The sequence below is a fragment of the Oncorhynchus tshawytscha genome, linkage group LG16 (assembly GCF_018296145.1).
Source record: "Oncorhynchus tshawytscha isolate Ot180627B linkage group LG16, Otsh_v2.0, whole genome shotgun sequence".
NCBI lineage: Eukaryota > Metazoa > Chordata > Actinopteri > Salmoniformes > Salmonidae > Oncorhynchus > Oncorhynchus tshawytscha.
In genome coordinates, this window is record NC_056444.1 from 47,079,766 (window position 1) to 47,098,415 (window position 18,650).

At 44.9% G+C, this 18,650-nt stretch overlaps 1 protein-coding gene across 8 annotated transcripts in view; it reads left to right on the top strand.

Annotated features, from left to right (window-relative positions):
* LOC112215760 (IQ motif and SEC7 domain-containing protein 1) overlaps positions 1–18,650 on the top strand; it is a 181,911-nt gene that overhangs the window by 148,086 nt on the left and 15,175 nt on the right. For 6 of the 8 annotated variants that reach the window (XM_024375139.2, XM_024375131.2, XM_024375132.2 and 3 more), the window contains 6 exons: positions 10,182–10,434; positions 11,129–12,414; positions 12,997–13,158; positions 14,165–14,287; positions 14,981–15,147; positions 15,899–16,038. In XM_024375139.2, coding sequence (XP_024230907.1) covers positions 10,182–10,434; positions 11,129–12,414; positions 12,997–13,158; positions 14,165–14,287; positions 14,981–15,147; positions 15,899–16,038 — 2,131 coding nt within the window. Of the gene's footprint in view, positions 1–606; positions 953–8,717; positions 9,154–10,181; positions 10,435–11,128; positions 12,415–12,996; positions 13,159–14,164; positions 14,288–14,980; positions 15,148–15,898; positions 16,039–18,650 lie in introns of those variants that run through there. The other 2 variants (XM_024375136.2, XM_024375133.2) reach the window with 2 other exon arrangements.

The window sequence follows — 18,650 nt, forward strand, 5'->3', positions numbered from 1 at the left end:
CTCCTATGGGATTGCAGTTAGGATTGCATTAGGGATGAATAGAGAGAGGAGGGCTGCTAAATTCATACTAAGAAAGCCCTCTCTCCCTCTTTTCCCTCTTGTTGTATATATCCCAACATTCTGCTGGACCCTGAAAGGCTCTATTAATAGAGGTGCTTCCACTGCTTGCTCTCTCTCTGTGTCGGCCAGCTCCTCTCTTCCCACTTACATTCCTCCACTGGGCTGACCATGGACTAACTTATTTCACTTCTCTCTCTCTACCATCTCTCTCTACCATCTCTCTCCCTTTCTCTCTACCATCTCGCCCTACTTCAGCCCTACTCTCTCTGCCCCTTGCTCATTCCCCCTATTCGCCCATCCTCTCTCCCTCCATCCCAGCCTCTTTCAAGTTTTTTTTATTTTTTTACTCCCTCAGATAGCATGACTGAATGACTTCTTCTATCCTCCTTGGTCCCAGGGTAATTAGTATTTTCCCCTTATGCCATTAGCGTGCTGCCGGAGGAATTCCATCCCCTTTCCTCTGCCTAGCTACAGAGCACACCCCCTTCCCTGCTCCCGCCCCCCTCCATACTGCTAACAGGCCAGTGAAAACAGCCCACACAGGGAGGGAGAGAGAGGGAGAGGGGGAGACAGAGAGAGAGAGAGTGCGAGCTCCATCAGTGGCTATACTGACTGCCACTTAGCAGTCCCTGCTAGCCACCTGCCTGCCATACATCCATAGGGAGCTGTCTTGGGAAGGCCAAGCAATGGTAATATTTGCTGCTAACGTGAAGCTACACCCAGAGAGCTAAGCGATGGGACTGTGTCCATCTGAGAGGGATCCGTAGGCAGTAATGGGGACTGGTAGAGTGGGCTGGTAATGCCTCGTCTTGCGACTGCTAGCCAACATGTGGTGTTTGCACTGTAACTCCGAGAAGACCCAGTCTTTACTGGAGCTGGAGCTGGACAGCTGGTAAGGCAGGGTGGTATGGTGGGTGGGTGTACTGTCTGTACACTTTGTCACTGGGTAAGGTTATCATGACTTGCGATAGGGGGAAAATGCTTCATAAACAGAAGTGTGTGTGTGTGTGTGTGTGTGTGTGTGTGTGTGTGTGTATGTGTGTGTGTGCAACAATCTCTGTATGCATGCTCTGATATGTATATGACATGCTGAACAGAGTGCTATTCTAGTGACGTGCATAGCATATCCACATTACATGAGCCACGGTAGATATCTTACAGTAGTGATGGCAGGGTCACACTAATGAATTCTGTGCTCCCACTTAATGGAATTGCATGCAGATGTCGGTGTGTGCCGTTTTGATATCTGCTCTTCTTTTATCAAAATAGACCACTCTCACTTGGCGTCTTTGCATACCTGAATAGAATAATGATAGCTTTACTGAATGTGTTACAGCAATACTGCTACAGTATAGTGCCAGTGCAACTGACATGCATGTGCACTGTATGTCTGTCCATCCTCATGTGTCGAGGATCATTCCATTGCTGTCCTGTAATGGCTGGATCGTCAAGGGCAGGTGCTGAGTGTGGCGCGGCAGCTCATTTAATTATTAATTACTGAGAGAATGACAGCCTGGCTGGTTAGCCACTAGAGAGGCACATGACAACTGGCAGGCTCAGGTTCAGACAGAAGCCAGCCAACACCAGGTCTGACTGGGCCTGTGTGTTGGTTGGGTAAGGACTGGACTGTAGCAGCCTATATGGGCAGTGCTTTGTGCTTTGTGGATGACTGCCAGAGTGACTGAGTGAGTGGTCTGTGGGTGACACGCCACCGGCGAGCCAAGTCGACACACTTTCAAAAACGGTCTATTGTTTTTTACTGCATTCCTGCTGTGCCTGTTAATATCGGACTGTTGGTTTAATACAGAGTGGATTTCTTAATAATATGAATAATGTGCTTCATTAATCAACCCCATAATCAGTGAATCAGTCAGGTGAGAGTCATTGGTGCGGAACGCTGGACTTATTCACTTACAATGGAAAGTAATGCATGGACAAGAAAAATAATGCTTCACAGTGATGAAGGAATGGGGCTCGCATGACTAATATATATGATTGTACCACCTACCGTATGTGCCTGTACACAGTCATTTGTATAATAGCACCTTGTGACGTTAATACCAAGTGCCTATTTGGCAGAGGTGGGTTAGCAACACTGATGGACATGGGTGACCATCGCAAGGGAAGATACTTCAGAAATAAAAATGATTTTTTTATTGAGTTGGGTTATTTTACCTCAACGTTGAGAGAGCTAGCACACAAGTGTTTTGCTGCTCCTTTTATACCTGCTGTAAACTGTGTAGTTGACGAATGCAATTGGAATTGATTTCCCCCCCCCCCCTCACAGTAGTATTATCATCTCTGTCCTGTACATTTGTGGATGGTTAGGGATGACTGCATTGAACCTGTCATAGCCATTAATAACAGTGGCTCAGACCGACATTTCATCTGACTTTTGCTGAGCTTGATATAGGTCAAAGTGGCAGTGGGAGGCTTAGACATACAGTAAGCTCCACAGTGATGATTCCAGGCTAAAACTATTTACAGTAGAAGCATGATTCATTGCTAGACAATGGCAAAATAGGCGTTGCAACAGAATTGCGGTGTGTGTATCAATGTTTCTGCAGGCCAGATGAGACCGTTTGACCCAGAGACTACGTGGGACTGGTGTTCTGTCTAGACAGTCATTCCTTGCTCCTGAGACCGTGTGCCAACTTTCCTGCTAGCACAACCACTGAGACTGAATTAGTTAACAGTAGTTTAAAATTGAGAAGTCAAAATTACAGGACTTTGTAATCACGACTGTGATGATGTCGACTACATAACGTCTACTGGAAACTCCTAATGATCCGGCACAGCTAGCCAGTTTCCTACTGTACTACACTGTAAATTCCAATCTGCTTCTGTATACTAGCTCTCCTTTGTTAGTTATTTAATAAAGATCCACTAACATGATTCTTGGACCTGAAAGGAGAGTTGTTCAGACAGCGTTGTTTTTTTTCTTCTTCCTAACACTGCGCTTGCACTACATTAGATGGTTGCTGTGTTGTCTGCTTGAACTTTGACCTCCGAAACATTCCTACACATCTGTGTCTTTGTCGACCACTGTTTGCATATTTATGAGCTCTCTGAGTTACTGGCTGGCGGTAGAGAGAGAAAACATCTGGGGTTTTTGTGTTTGGAGAACATGTGCTGGTGGCCTACTGGAGAGGACTCACTCCTTGTGGTGTTAGGGTGATGGGTGTGGGTTAGGGACTGTAATGCCACATTAAGTTAATAATTGATTCAACTGACTTATGGTGAGATTTTTTTTCCCTCATTGTTTCTTTTAGAAGACCAAAGGCTAAATGAGAAAGGGAGTGACATTCTGCCATACAGCAAGCTAAACATATTTCACAGTTGATGAGAAAACGCAGACTGTCACACATGAATGAAGGAATAAGGTGTGTGTGTGTGTGGACGTGTTTAACTATACAAGAATAGTAAACTAACAAACATTTGACCAACTGGGGACCCTTTGTTAGTCCCCAGTGGGGTCTCCCCACAAGGCTATTTCTAGGGGGTTTATAAGGTTAGAATTTGGATTAGGGGTTAAAGTTTAAGGTTTAGATGTTGTGCTTAAAGTTAGGTTAGGGAAAATAGGGTTTTGAATGGGAATCAATTGTGTTGAAAGGGTGAGTGCTACACTGGAACACAAAACCTCGAACCTGCACATAATAGCAGTCCGCTATTCCCAGAACCTCCGCGGATGGGACTCCTCTTTTCCAGGATGGCGGGGATTCTTCTCCCTCTGGACTGTGTGACGGAATACGCTGAGGCCTATGCATGTTTACCAGGAGGGGAGGGAGAGAGGGAAGACCCACCTCTGGGCCTCCAACTGAAAATCCCTACCAGCTGAGTTGACACACTCCTCCAGTCCTTCCAGACCAGGCAGCGAGCGAGGAGGCTTTATGTCTGGCAGGAGGATCTTAGACCACCATTGCTGCTTCTAGTTTGCTAATGTCATAAAAGACAAGTCAAACTTTATTTAAAGTGGTGGGGAAAGCAATTTGAATCTCTTTTTTTGGGGGGTGGTGTTTCTTATATTACTTTATTCTTTACCTTGCCACTGGTTTACCTTTCTTTTTGGTGATTTGTTAATCCCCATTGTATCTGATTGGCTGAGAAGGACAGTGGGATTTGTAGTCATAACTCAAATAACCAAGTGGAGTCTGTAGATGTGTTGTTCCTTAAAAGCTCTCCTGGGGCGACGTCATTTGAAGCCCTGCTTTCTCCTCTCCACCTCTCGCTCCCTTCTTTTCACCCTTCACTGCAAAATGAAACATCTGCTCACTAACACACTGCTGTTTCTTCCTTCCGTTTTTTTCCCCCGGTTCTTTTCCCGCCGTCATGAACGACTGACCTGACAGAGGAGAAGTGAGGCTGGCCTTGAAGAGAACAGCAGGACATCCCTTGGAGTCTCTTTCTCTCGCCTTCTTTCTCTTCTTACTGACATTACACCATTGTGGTGGCTGAAGTGGGAGACATGAAAGCAGAGGGAGAATGGGTGATGGATGGAGCTGGAGAAGTGGAGAAGGAGAGGGTGAGGTAAAGAATGCTGGTGAGTGACTTCAGTATTCCATGGAAAGGGCCAGCGCAGTAGAGGAGAGGGAATCGTGCACTGTAAAGCAACCATGTCCACTTAGCTACTATCTTACATGGCCTGACACAATGAAGAACAAACCCACGAAAGCTCTTACACTAGCTTAAAGAAAACTGGTTCTAAATCTCTGTAGGAAAGATTATTTCACACAGGATCAGGAAAAATAAGTCTTTGTTTATGTGAAAAACACAGCCAACATCATACAGCAAGAGGTTCACTACAACACGGTTCAGGGACTTTATGATCAAATGTATTTATGAAGCCCTTTCTACGTCTGCAGCTCTCACAAAGTGCTTATACAGAAACCCACCCTAAAACCCCAAGCAGCAAGCAATTCAGATGTAAAAGCTATGTCTATTCGGTTCGGTGTAGTCGGTTATGCCAAATAAACCATCACTTCAAATATTCCCCTGAAATGAATATAAAGCATTGTTATCGCTGGTCTCTGGTGGTACTGTGGCAGCGTGCTAGGTGCGCTTGCCTCTCACGCCAGGGAAGGATGCATCGTCACACAGTTTGCCACGACAGATGGTCGGGGACACTCGTCCCCGCGGCGATTATGCAAGAAGTGTGATTTCACTCTGTCACGCTGGGTTTGTGTTGGTGCTGCATGCAGTAAATGGGCCTCTGTGTGTATTGGTGCTGTAGCTAGCTGTCCGCAGATCTAAATGTTCTAGATACCGTACACTATGTGTACATCTAATGTTCCAAGGGAGGCGGTTAGCATTCGCTTACTGTCAAGGTATGCCTTTGTGTAAACCCTCTGTGTCTCAACCCGAAAGAACAGGGAGTTGGCGAGAAAGGGGGTCTTAATGTCATCCACTTAAACTGTCACAGGAATGTGCTCTGATATAGTCTGTTGAAAAATTGGTGGGAAAGAAGTGGATGGAGTATAACTACGATTTAGGTCTTACAGTATTTGTCTTGCTGTGACAATGAGTTAATTATACATTCAATTCAGTCAACTCCCAACATTCAGTTCAACTTGATAAAAGGTATAGCCTATTTATCCCCTAAGGGACAATTATTTTTGCTGGGCTTAAATTGTAAATGCAGACAACATATAAACAACATGATACATACTATGGCTGACCCCATTTAGTCACCGGGTCAATTGTATGGTCTATAGGCTGTTGAACAACTGAGACTCATTTTTTTCATGGTGCACAACACGCCTGTCTTATTCACGCCTGTCTCAGTGGACTAATCCATTGCGGAGGCCACAGGCAACTGAAATTATATATGGTTATATTATGTCGAAATAATTGTGGAACACTAATGAATCTAATATTATTTTATAACAAATGCACTTTCTCCCGTGTTAAATGCGGTTCTGAAACATAATATTCAGTGGGCTGTAGAATTGGTGCCTTTCCCTATGTTTGCTATGTGCATGATAGCAAAGTTAACCAGCATATTAATGTGCATAATAGCAAAGTTAACCAGCATATTAGGATTGAATCAATGTGTGGGAGGCAGCAGCAGCAGAAATTAGGAAACAGCCCTTAGCCTAATTGTCTAAGAACATTGAAGAGAAACGTAATTATGTCTATTATCAATAGCGTAACTGTTAAATGTGCCTGACTTTTTATAAATCATCCATATACATTTACAGAAATAAGACAGATCTTTTTTCTGTTGCCTGTTTGAGTGTTTGTTTAATTGCCTACTAATTCCGTGAGCACCAAGCCTCGTGCAATGGCAAAATGGCAGATAAAGCAATTTCCCAGATTTGGCAGTTTTTTGTCTTTACTATGCTGTAATAAAGGCTTTACAAAATGTTTTCGTTCCAGCGGACTGGTATTACTTATAATTTATTTAGTGTTTACACTGTTCCAAACAGGCAGAAAAATAATATTGTAATCTAACAGAACTTGTTTGTAACACATAATATGCACGCAGCTCTCGCTCCTATACCCTCCTTTTTCTTGATCTCCTTTTTGTTATTACAATTATTATTATGGTCATCATTATAATAATAAGTCAGGTCATTATCATTAGTAGGCTTTGCATAGCAGCCTTGTATAACCAACATCGAGCTGTAGGCCTAAGAGCGTTTAGTCTTTATCCTGTTTAGTCTTTATACTGTAACTGACTTAGGCCTATATTTCAATATATATACTGTATATACTGTATCAATCATTCATTCGTTCATGCCATCACACAGCATACGAGACCTTAATGCTTTGAAATGCAATCAAGCATTTGTTTTGCAACTGTTTTAGTCTGCTGTAATAAAGGCTTTATATATATATTTTTCAGTTAGAACAGACTCACTGGTCCACTTATTTAGTGTTTACACTGTTCCAAATGGTCAGATTATATTGTAATCTAACCGCAACTATTTGGCACACAATACTCACGCAACGCTTGCTCCCATACCCTCCTTTTTCTGGATCTCCAGTAGCTTCCACAACTAAGTAAAATGTCTTCCACAGTTCTGACTTCCCCTTTCCCCCCTGAACAACCAGTAAACATACGCCTGTTTCGAGTTTATTTTTCACTTCCTCTGCATCCATTTTGTTGTCACTTGTTAATGTGTTTGGAGTTTGTTATAACCAATTTATCGATGTGATTATGATCAGCTATAGGTCAGGCCCTACTGATCACATGCATGCGATGCTTAGATGTTTCACGTAAAGAGAGCAAAGGTTGAGGGAATAAGGAATGTTTTTCCTAAACAAATTAGTGATTTCGGTAACAGAACTTTTCAGTCAGAAACAAGTAAGTAAGAAATGGCTAAATTGATGTTGCAGCTTCAGCACGGACAGCGCAATAAACACATGCTGTGCTGTGGTGCCTTTTCGCTGCAGTAGGGAAGAGAGCGAGACAATGCTCTCACACAGGCACTCGCTGTCATTTTTTTAACACAGTGTGACCATCGGGCTCTTTCTTGAGTCATTTGTGTGTCTTAATTATTTAATCGAACAGTGTGCTTAAAGTATCAGACAAGCTCAGTACATATGTAGTTGATTTGATTCAAACAGGGTGTGTCTGTCTATATATGGAAAAATAAGTTTAAACATTTCAACCAATCGATTGGTCAAAAGAACAGGACGACTCTTGGTCGCGCTATATTTTTTTAGGGGGGGGGGGGCAGCCCTAATATATACATAACCGTCACTTTAAATTTCACTGCAGGACCCTCGTTTTTGCAGTAGTTTATCATTCTGTGTCTGTATTCAGCTAATTCCTCCACGTCCCAGGTGGCAGCCTGGCTGTCTGCTATAGAGCCACGTCCACCAACATGTTTACAGAAATCACACTTCGCTGTTTGGTTGAAAGGCAGTTGAATGTCTAAAACGAATACAAAGGCCTCACAAAGCACAATGTGTCCCTTTCAGAGAAGTTTTAAACTGATTGAGCTGCATTGAAGCTGGAGGGGCTTTGGCCGTTTCCTCGATGCCTTTCATGTGTTAACCCCTGTGACTCCTTATCTGTGGTATTCATACGTTAGTAGTGCTAGTGCCCATCTATAACTCAGAAGGCCCCTACATTTTAATAGGGCATTTGGAGGGCCTATTTAACCTTTACTGTGGGTGTGAACATGGCGTCAGTATATATTTGGGATGCAGAAGGGTGTGTTGTGAATATTCAATACAGTTACTGTGGTTAGACTTTAAAAGTGACAACGTCCCACTATAAGGCTGGGAATACACCATGGTCATGGTCAGGGGATTGACACTGTGGTCAGCTGTGACTCTGACATCTGTTTGTAGGTCACATGTTATAGGGAATCAACCTTGTTTGGTACTTTTGAGTGTGGTGTAAGATGAGTCAAATAGTTTGAATATCAATTTCTATTAACAATTGTACAGTATCACTATTTCTCATTTAGGATTTAATGGAAATTGGAAAAGGCATTGCTAAACTATGACATCATTGCTAAAAGCCACACTGGCTGTAGTTTGTATTGCAACTTGAAGATGAATTTCCTTATTTGCAGTGTATATCCAGAAACAAATCCTCCTAACTCGGTAGTTGGCAGTCTCCTGTATGAGGAGGGCAGTGGTTGTATGTACCTAAGAAACAAGGGGTGTGTCAGGTGTACACTAACAGGTGAAGTCACTATTCACACCACAACATCGTCCCGTGTTAAAGTGAAAGCTCCCATGACAAGAGTTAAGACAGGGAGTTATATGGTGAAGCCTCCCATACCCCCTTCCACGTTGACTCATTCAATCGATTTAAGTCGGTTCCAAATTATTGTTAACGTTTGATATATTTACCTTGTCACCGTGCGCTCCAACTGGACTTTGGAATATATATTGGACTCACTTTAGTAGAAGTGAGGCTCCTATATGCCAAACATGATGTAACTGTCATTGGTCACTGGTTGAACTTTGAACTGCCCGGTGCAGACTGAGTTTCCTGGAGGAGCTGCTGTGAGTGTGTACTCAAATCTTCAACATGGTGGACAAGGCATGGAGGAAGAGTTGGCAGTTCATCGAGAACAGGATGTCTCTGCGTGTGAAGAAGCAGTCTTCTCCTACTGTTGAACGTAAGAGTGAGTGAGTACCCTCTCCTGTTTGACGATATGCTGGGTTGAAGGGTTGGGTTGCTCTGGTTAGTTTTGTTGATGCGTTACTTGGTTGATACTGCTGTGTGATTACGTCCTTATCAATATCCTGACTGTGTTGAATTTATTCATAGAGATTGGGTTGGTGACGTGTTAGAAAATGAATAGGGCTGTTAGTCATATTTCAAATAGTAATCAAGGCAAGACCCACTTGCATGCACTTTCAATCAGCGTAGTGTTGAGACGCTGATGTAGGCTGTGTCTAGGAATGATAGTATCAGCACTTCTGAGAAATGACTGCAGTATTTACCCATGTGAGTCGTGTTATTGCTGAATGCTGCTCTACCACCAACTATTGGCTCGTTAATAAAGTTTCTAAACACACAGGAACACGGACTTCAACCCTCACTATTTCCTTTGGCTGTTTTCATTTAGACATCTACAGCTTAGTTGGAATTCATGCCGTGGGTACTTGAGTCGTAGACATTTCCTGAACTTATTCTGCAGCACAGTGTTTGAAGTAATATACACACTATGGAAGAATGACAGTGCCAAAAGACTACCGAATGGTCAATGTTAGTGGTGATTACTGTACTTAATAGGTTCTAGTGTAGTAATGGATGAGGTGCCTACTCAATGAGTGTTGGTATGGGATGACTACTGAGAGAGCAGTGGATGAGCACAGGCTATGAAAGCTTTGAGGGACTTTTTTTTCTCTCTGTATCATTGTAGTGTGGATGGGGTTGAAATACTAACTGTATTTATTGCTGTGTCATTGCCGTAGACTAACTGTGTATCTCTTTCTCTGTGTCATTGCAGTAGACTGACTGTGTATCTCTTTCTCTGTGTCATTGCAGTAGACTGACTGTGTATCTCTTTCTCTGTGTCATTGCAGTGTGGATGGGGTTGAAATACTAACTGTATTTCTTGCTGTGTCGTTGCCGTAGACTAACTGTGTATCTCTTTCTCTGTGTCATTGCAGTAGACTGACTGTGTATCTCTTTCTCTGTGTCATTGCAGTGTGGAGGGGGATGCGCGGCCCAGTGAGAGTGACGGTGGAGCAAGCTACAGGGGCCCAGTGATAAGCCCAGACCGCTTCGAGGGCCCCCTCTACGGCCACGGGGTGCAGCCGGGCCCCCAGCGCCCCCCCCGCAGGCCCAAGCTCCAGCACTCGCAGTCCATCCTTCGCAAGCAAGCCGAGGAGGAGGCCATCAAGCGCTCCCGCTCGCTCTCCGAGGGCTATGAGCTCTCCGCTGACCTCCAGGACAAACAGGTATCGTACCACTGTTTCAGACCCACCCTACATATGTCCTATATAGACTTATGAAGCCATTTTGCAAAAACTCCCACATTACCTGATATCTTTACTTACCCATAAAGTTTGAGTTACCAAACCAGATCACATAGATGGCGAACTCTTGAAATTCTGTCTGTTGCTACAGACTTAGGGAAAACAGCTTTTTGTTCCATACATGGAGTGCAAAGAAACTATCTTATGAGTTCCCTACAAATGGGTGTATTGGTGCCTTTCGGACAACTCAGTGTTGATTGAGGACCTCTTTGCTGAGGAATGTTTTTCATGAGTGTGTTTTTAAATATTTTCTGTATAATTTGTTGTGTAATTGTAAGATGCAGGGAGTCCTTGCAATAGAGACATTGGTCTCAATAAAACTCCCTTTATTTTAAAGACAAAATAACATTTCCCTTACTGAACCTCTATGTCAATGACCACACTACACACACTCTAACATCTACAGATCCCTTTGAGAAGAAAACAAAACTATGGCATTGCTTTGCTACAGCTTCTCTGCTCGTCCTTGAAATTTGTATTGCTAAGAAATTATAGCCACCTTTCCCTGGAAAGATCCATTCAGTTCCACAAGTGTTTGAGCATTGGTCATCGTTTGTCAAATATAATCATGTTCCTATAATCAAGAAGTTGTGATAATCCGTTCTCTGTCCGTCAGGTGGAGATGCTGGAGCGTAAATATGGAGGACGCTTCATAACCCGGCATGCGGCCCGCACCATCCAGACAGCCTTCCGCCAGTACCAGATGAACAAAAACTTTGAGCGTCTCAGGAGTTCTATGTCTGAGAACCGCATGTCCCGACGCATCGTTCTGTCCAACATGAGGATGCAGTTCTCCTTCGAGGGCCCTGAGAAAGTCCACAGCTCCTACTTTGAGGGGAAACAGGTGTCCCTGACAGACGACGGCACCCCCCTGGCCTTGGTACAGTCCGAGTGCGGGGACATGGAGGTCCACCACCAGGCCAACATGGCGTCTCACCCTGCTTCCCAGAACGACCTGACAGACGCCATCACAGAGTTGGAGGACGCCTTCTCCAGGCAGGTGAAGTCTCTGGCCGAGTCCATTGATGACGCCTTGAACTGCCGCAGCCTGCAGGGTGACGAGGGTCTTGACCCTGAGGCCATGGGCTGCCCCGAGGTAGAGAGGGAGGTGGCCTATCAGGTGAAGCCTCACCGCGGGGTGGCGGGGCGCATGCGAGAGGACATGATGGCGTCCTACAGCGATGTGACTCTGTTTATCGACGAGGAGGAGCTGTCTCCCTCTCTGGGGCTATCGCGGGGGTCAGGTGACCAGCCCTCCAGCATTGAGTCAGACCTACGCCTGCGCTCAGCCAACTCCTCCCAGGAGTACTGGCCCCTGGACACCAAAGATGAGGGGCGTGACACAGACACCAGCTGCCGCAGCACCCCTTCCCTGGAGTGCCAGGAGCAGCGGCTCAGGGTGGACCACCTCCCCCTGCTGACCATCGAGCCTCCCAGCGACAGCTCCGCCGAACACAGTGACCGCTCTGACCGCAGCTCCGTCAAACGGCCGCCCGTCTACGAGCCTCACGGGGGCAGCCACATCGTGGCGTCCTCTAAGGCTAGCCCCAAACACATCTCTCATGGCCCACCCCCGCGGGCGCCCTCCAGGGACGACGAGGCGCCCCTCCGCCACCGCCACCGGGCGCTGGAAAGCCACCTGGCCATCAACGGCTCTGCCAATCGGCAGAGCAAGTCTGAGTCTGACTTCTCGGACGGGGATAACGACAGCATCAACAGCACATCGAACTCCAACGACACCATCAATTGCAGCTCTGAGTCGTCCAGGGACAGCCTGAGGGAGCAGACACTCTGCAAGCAGACATACCACAAAGAGACACGTAACAGCTGGGACTCGCCCGTCTTCAGCAACGATGTGATCCGCAAGAGGCACTACCGCATCGGCCTGAACCTCTTCAACAAGTAGGTGCTCAGCTCTGACTGAGTGCTAACGTGGTTGTCCACTGATTGGTGTAATTAAGGGTAAATGAGCAGAGGGGTTCTTATAGAGAAACTGAGGTGACCTATTTACAGTTATCAGAATTGTATTTGGGCCACACAATATAAGGCAATCAGTCTAATTCAAGTAAATTAGCAGGGTTAAAGACAAGTCCTATGAAATGGAAAAAATGCATACAATTTGTATAAGGTATATATTTGTGTATTCGTGTAAACTCTTTGTAGACTCATAGGTCTACATTTATAGGACAGATATTCTGTAGATGAGAAATTCAGCCAGACAGAGTCGCTCCATTTTCTGTGCCCTTATTAAATATTAACCACCCTGTTCCTATTGTGGCCACTTCCTATCAGTCACAGAATCAAACACCACACTTGGCTCTGTAAAATGACTGGATAGGTCACATAAGGACATACCTGCTTCAAAAAGGCCTTATTTTGATGTCATGCTAGACATTTTCCAGCAGGGTCAACTTTGGTGTCAGTCTCATTGTGTCTTGTCTGCTTCAATATAAGCACGAACCCTTCTTTCTTGTGTGTCTGCAGGAAGCCAGAAAAAGGCGTCCAGTACTTGACTGAGAGAGGGTTCGTTCCGGACACACCTGTGGGTGTGGCTCACTTCCTGCTTCAGAGGAAGGGCCTGAGCAGGCAGATGATTGGAGAGTTCCTGGGCAACCGTCAGAAACAGTTCAACAGAGACGTCCTGGAGTGAGTACTAATTCTTAAAGGCCAGGTCATGTGACACTTGTTATTGTCTATCAAACAAACATTGATTGGTGGATCAAAGTGCCTTGCACAGGTAGCATTATACTGTAGGCCAGGCCAGAACAATGGATGTACTGTTCCAAGTTCAGCAAGCCATCTTTGCATTCACCACTCTTCATTTATATCCTAACTGGGAGGTAATTGTCTTGGAACAGTTGGTGCCAACATTGTGCCCATTTAAAATTCTACATCTCAAAGTAAGATGGCCGAACTTTGTATATCTGTGGCCTCGGGCCAGCCTAGTAGAACGTCCACACTCTGCTTCTCTCAGCCATCTGCTGCCCCTCACACTTGACCTCTCTCAAATGTGCTTCATGTATTTTCAAAGGACTATAAGGTGGTTCCCCTATCAGATTTTGACAAGTCTTGAACTGCTGGGTGCAGAATGCCCCCCTGATCTGCGCGTTTTAGTTGCGTTAGTGAATGAGATGGACTTTTGTAATAACCACCTTTCCACGTGTAGATTTGAACTAGAGATGGGCACCAATATGGAAAGTACATATCGATATCAGCTGCATTTTTACATTTGATATTGATATCATATCGGAATTTGCTGAACTTGCTGTTAAAGCTGGAATCCTTAGTTTCCACATCAATTTTTGGTCTTATTTAATGATGTAATGCACATCAAATGTAATGCACATTGATGCTTGACACGTATGTTTACACTGTTTGTAAACAAAGTAAATGTAAACAAACACTTGTATAGCCTCTCAACATGGTTTAATTTGTATATCATGGATGGTCAGTCCTGGCATACATGGCGCTCGCTTTGAATGTGAGAGTGGTTACATTTCTCCCAGCCCATCCCTCAGTTTTTGACCATAACATAGGTGGGGGTGACTGCTTTCTTATTGTTTCAATTAAGGATTCCAACTTGAAAACTATACAAATCAATGACATATTTGTTGGTTAGGGAATTCATTGGTTGGTTGCTTGTGGGTTCCAGCTGTGTGGTGGATGAGATGGATTTCTCGTCAATGGAGCTGGACGAGGCACTGAGAAAGTTCCAGAACCACATTCGGGTCCAGGGAGAGGCCCAGAAGGTGGAGCGCCTCATCGAAGCCTACAGGTGAGCCAACCGATAGACAGGTCCGAGAAGCATATACTAGGTAGACAGCCACGTTAGGATGGGGGGGGCGTATAAGCACACCTGTAGACTGAGGATGAGGGGCTATTCACGTAGGCAGGTTTGGCCAAGAGGGTACTACAGGTCAGTGATAGCATTTTAAAATGATAACAGCGTAATCAACATCAACCAAAATACTATAATCGCTAGAGTACTACTGCACATTTAGTTTCGGATAAAGTTTTCTCTCTTACGAGTGAACTAATAGTTCTTCACTCTTTTGCGTTACATTTTCAAATGTAATGCAAATGTTGACCAATGTCTTGGAAATGCAAGTCACTGCTGACTTTGCTCACAACACCGCGTTGGCTAAATGACTTATTAATGCGTAGAGGGACTTGGTGCTTCAGTTGCTTTTGCTTGAGTAAATAGGACAGTTCCTCACGCAATACTGCAATAATGATGACACGCTACACACACAATGTTGACAGTTATTGACCATCATGTGATGCATTGTATGCTGGCTTTACAAATTTTCACCAGCAAGTCAATAAGACAAATGTTGACATTGTGTGGACAAAAATCCGGTTTTATATTCAAATGCATTCTATGATGGCTCTCAATGTCAAAAGCCTCTGACTCTTTTCACCTCTGACATGTGATGTCGTCTCCCTTTCCTGTTGTTTTGTATTCCAGCCAACGCTACTGCATCTGTAACCCCACGGTAGTGCGACAGTTCCGGAACCCTGACACCATCTTCATCCTGGCCTTCGCCATCATCCTCCTCAACACAGACATGTACAGCCCCAACGTCAAGCCGGAGAGGAAGATGAAGCTGGAGGACTTCGTCAAGAACCTCCGAGGTGTGAGAGAGGGGGGGAGGGGAATGTCAGGGTTTCTGAAAACAAAACTGAGACATTGTCCTCTACATATTTTAGAGAAAATAAAGAATTATAAAATCAACTCAAAAACTTAATGAAGTGAGTGTAGGACATTCACAATGTGATGTATTCACCGCTTTAACAAACCTGTAACAAAGCTATCTGTCTGGATTGAAAGAAGAAAACGCACATCCACTACAGAGCAACAGCACAGAAGTAGGGCAAAGAATAAGCCACCGCAAATGGAACAGGTTCATTTGTGCTACAGGATTAGCGTTTCAATCACAAAAGCAACATGTTCATCACACACAGATGAAAACAATACGTTTTGTCACAGGGAGGGTGACGATGTAGCGATGACCTTGCCAGAAATGTGTTAACACTAATTAATTGCACCTTCACACAATCACATGAGCAATTCTTATTCTCGGGTGAGCAGCGTGATTAGAAGCACAGTCGATTACTTGTCGTTTTTTGCTTGGCAGTTGAGATTTTATTCGAGAAGTAAAGCGTGACGGGCTGACACTCATCATCCATCGTGATGAGTGTCAGTAAATGGTAAAACAAGGAGAAGTTATTGGATGAGAGGGATTTTTATTCTCACGCTAAATGAAAAAAGGCATTGTGGCGCGCACGTACATGCATGCTGCGTCCGTGCTTTTGCGTGTGTGCGCCTCTGTCTGTGGGTGTGTGTGTCTGTGTTTGTGTGTAACCATTGCCTCCTCCTCCCCAGGGGTGGATGATGGGGAGGACATCCCCAGGGAGACTCTGGTAGGAATTTATGAAAGGATCAGGAAGAGGGAGCTGAAGACAAACGAGGACCACGTGTCTCAGGTTCAGAAGGTGGAGAAACTCATAGTGGGGAAGAAACCGGTGAGGAGCACACAACTTACCTAAAACTCTGCTGCAGCACTTTTTGCATAGTGCTTGATACAAGGCCTGAAACTCCCCTGGGTTTACTCTGGCATGACTCATCTTAATTAAATGTGTCACTCCATAGCCCCTTGATTAACTATGGCGTTCGGTTTGTCAAATACAGCCCAAAGACACACATTTATCCATGGAGAGAGAGTGTTGGGCCTTTTCTTTACACACTATCAAATCAAGTTATATTGGTCACATACACATGGTTAGGAGATGTTATTGCGAGTGTAGCGAAATGCTTGTGCTTCTAGTTCTGACAGTGCAGCAATATCTAACAAGTAATCTAACAATTCCACAACAACTATCTAAGTAAATGAATGGAATAAGAATATATACATATAAACAAGATGCAAGATGAAATAGATGGTATAAAATACAGTATATAGATATGAGATGAGTAATGTAAGTTATGTAAACATTATTAAAGTGACTAGTGATCCATTTATTAAAAGTGGCCAATGATTTCAAGTCTGTATGTAGGCAGCAGCCTCTCTGTGTTAGTGATGGCTGTTTTAACAGTCTGATGGCCTTGAGATAGAAGCTGTTTTTCAGTCTCTCGGTCCCAGCTTTGATGCACCTGTACTGACCTCGCCTTCTGGATCTTAGTGGGGTGAACAGGCAGTGGTGGTTGTTTTCATTGATTATCTTTTTGGCCTTCCTGTGACATCGGGTGTTGTAGGTGTTCCTGGGGGGCAGGTAGTTTTCCTCCGGTGATGCGTTTGTAAAAGTTAGAGGGTTTTAGGTGACAAGCCCAATTTCTTCATCCTCCTGAGGTTGAAGAGGTACTGTTGCGTCTTCTTCACCACATTGTCTGTGTGGGTGTACCATTTCAGTTTGTCCGTGATGTGAACGCCGAGGAACTTAACTATCTACCTTCTCCACTGCTGTCCTGTTGATGTGGAAAGGGGGGTGCTACTTCTGCTGTTTCCTGAAGTCCACGATCGTTGTTTTCCTGAGTGCCCTCACCTCCTCCCTGTAGGCTGTCTCGTCATTGTTGGGAATCAAGCCTACTACTGTTGTGTCGTCTGCAAACTTGATGATTGAGTTGGAGGCGTGCATGGCCACGCAGTCACGGGTGAACAAGGAGTACAGGAGGGGGCTGAGCACACACCCTTGTGGGGCCCCAGTGTTGATGATCAGCGAAGTGGAGCGGTTGTTTCCTACCTTCACCACCTGGGGGCGGCCCGTCAGGAAGTCCAGGACCCAATTGCACAGGGTGGGGTTGAGACCCAGGCCCTCAAGCTTAATGATGAGCTTGGAGGGTACTGTGTTAAAGGCTGAGCTGTAGTCAATGAACGGTATTCCTCTTGTCCAGATGGGATAGGGCAGTGTGCAGTGTGATGGCGATTGCATTGTCTGTGGACCTATTGGGGTGATATGATCCTTGACTAGTCTCTCAAAGCACTTCATGATGACAGAAGTGAGTGCTACAGGGCGATAGTCATTTATTTCAGTTACATTTGCATTCTTGGGTACAGGAACAATGGTGGACTTCTTGAAGCATGTGGGGACAGCAGACTGGGATAGGCAGAGATTGAATATGTCCGTAAACACACCAGCCAGCTAGTCTGCGCATGCTCTGAGGAAGCGCCTAGGGATGCCGTCTGGGCCTGCAGCCCTGCGAGGGTTAACATGTCTAAATGTCTTACTCATGTAGGCCACGGAGAAGGAGAGCCCACAGTCCTTGGTAGCGGGTTGCGTCTGTGGCACTGCATTATCCTCAAAGCGGGCAAAGAAGGTGTTTAGTTTGTATGGAATCAAGACGTCGGTGTCCGTGACGTGGCTGGTTTTCCTTTTGTAGTCTGTGATTGTCTCTAGACCCTGCCACATACGTCTCGTGTCTGAGCCGTTGAATTGCGACTCTACTTTGTCTCTATACTGACATTTTACTTGTTTGATTGCCTTGTGGAGGGAATAACTACACTGTTTTCATTCGGCCATATTCCCATTCACCTTTCCATGGTTAAATGTGGTGGTTTGCGCTTTCAGTTTGAGGAATTCTAGGTCAGGTGAACAAAAGGACTTGAGTTCCTGCATGTTGTTACACCATGAGTCATTAATCATGACATATATACACCCCCGCCCATCTTCTTCTCGGAGAGATGTTTATTCCTTTCCGCACGATGCACAAAGAATCCAGGTGGTGGTACGGACTCAGACAGCGTATCCCGAGAGAGCCATGTTCAGGAGAGCCTTGTTTCTCGCAAGTATCCAAGCAATCTCATATGTTGCCTCGTCGTTTTCTCTGCCATCATTTGTTGTCCTTTGAGCCGTCTTTTGAGTTGCGCTATTTTGTTATTTCTGGAGGTTGCTTTGTGGCGGATATGTTTTGTCAACGTGGGCATGGTGTGACTGGAAATATCGCTTTAAATTTGCTTCTTTAAAACAATTGACTGCCTTCTGTCAAATAAGACAAAGTGAGGCAGTCCTATTATGCAGAACAAAAAAATACTTGTCTGTCCATTTCTCTTGGAACTTTCTGTGTTCTTCTTTAATCGACCGTATCCTTCTCTTAGTCACCGGAGCCACGTTAGCTAGCTGCATTTCCCCGCTGCCATCTT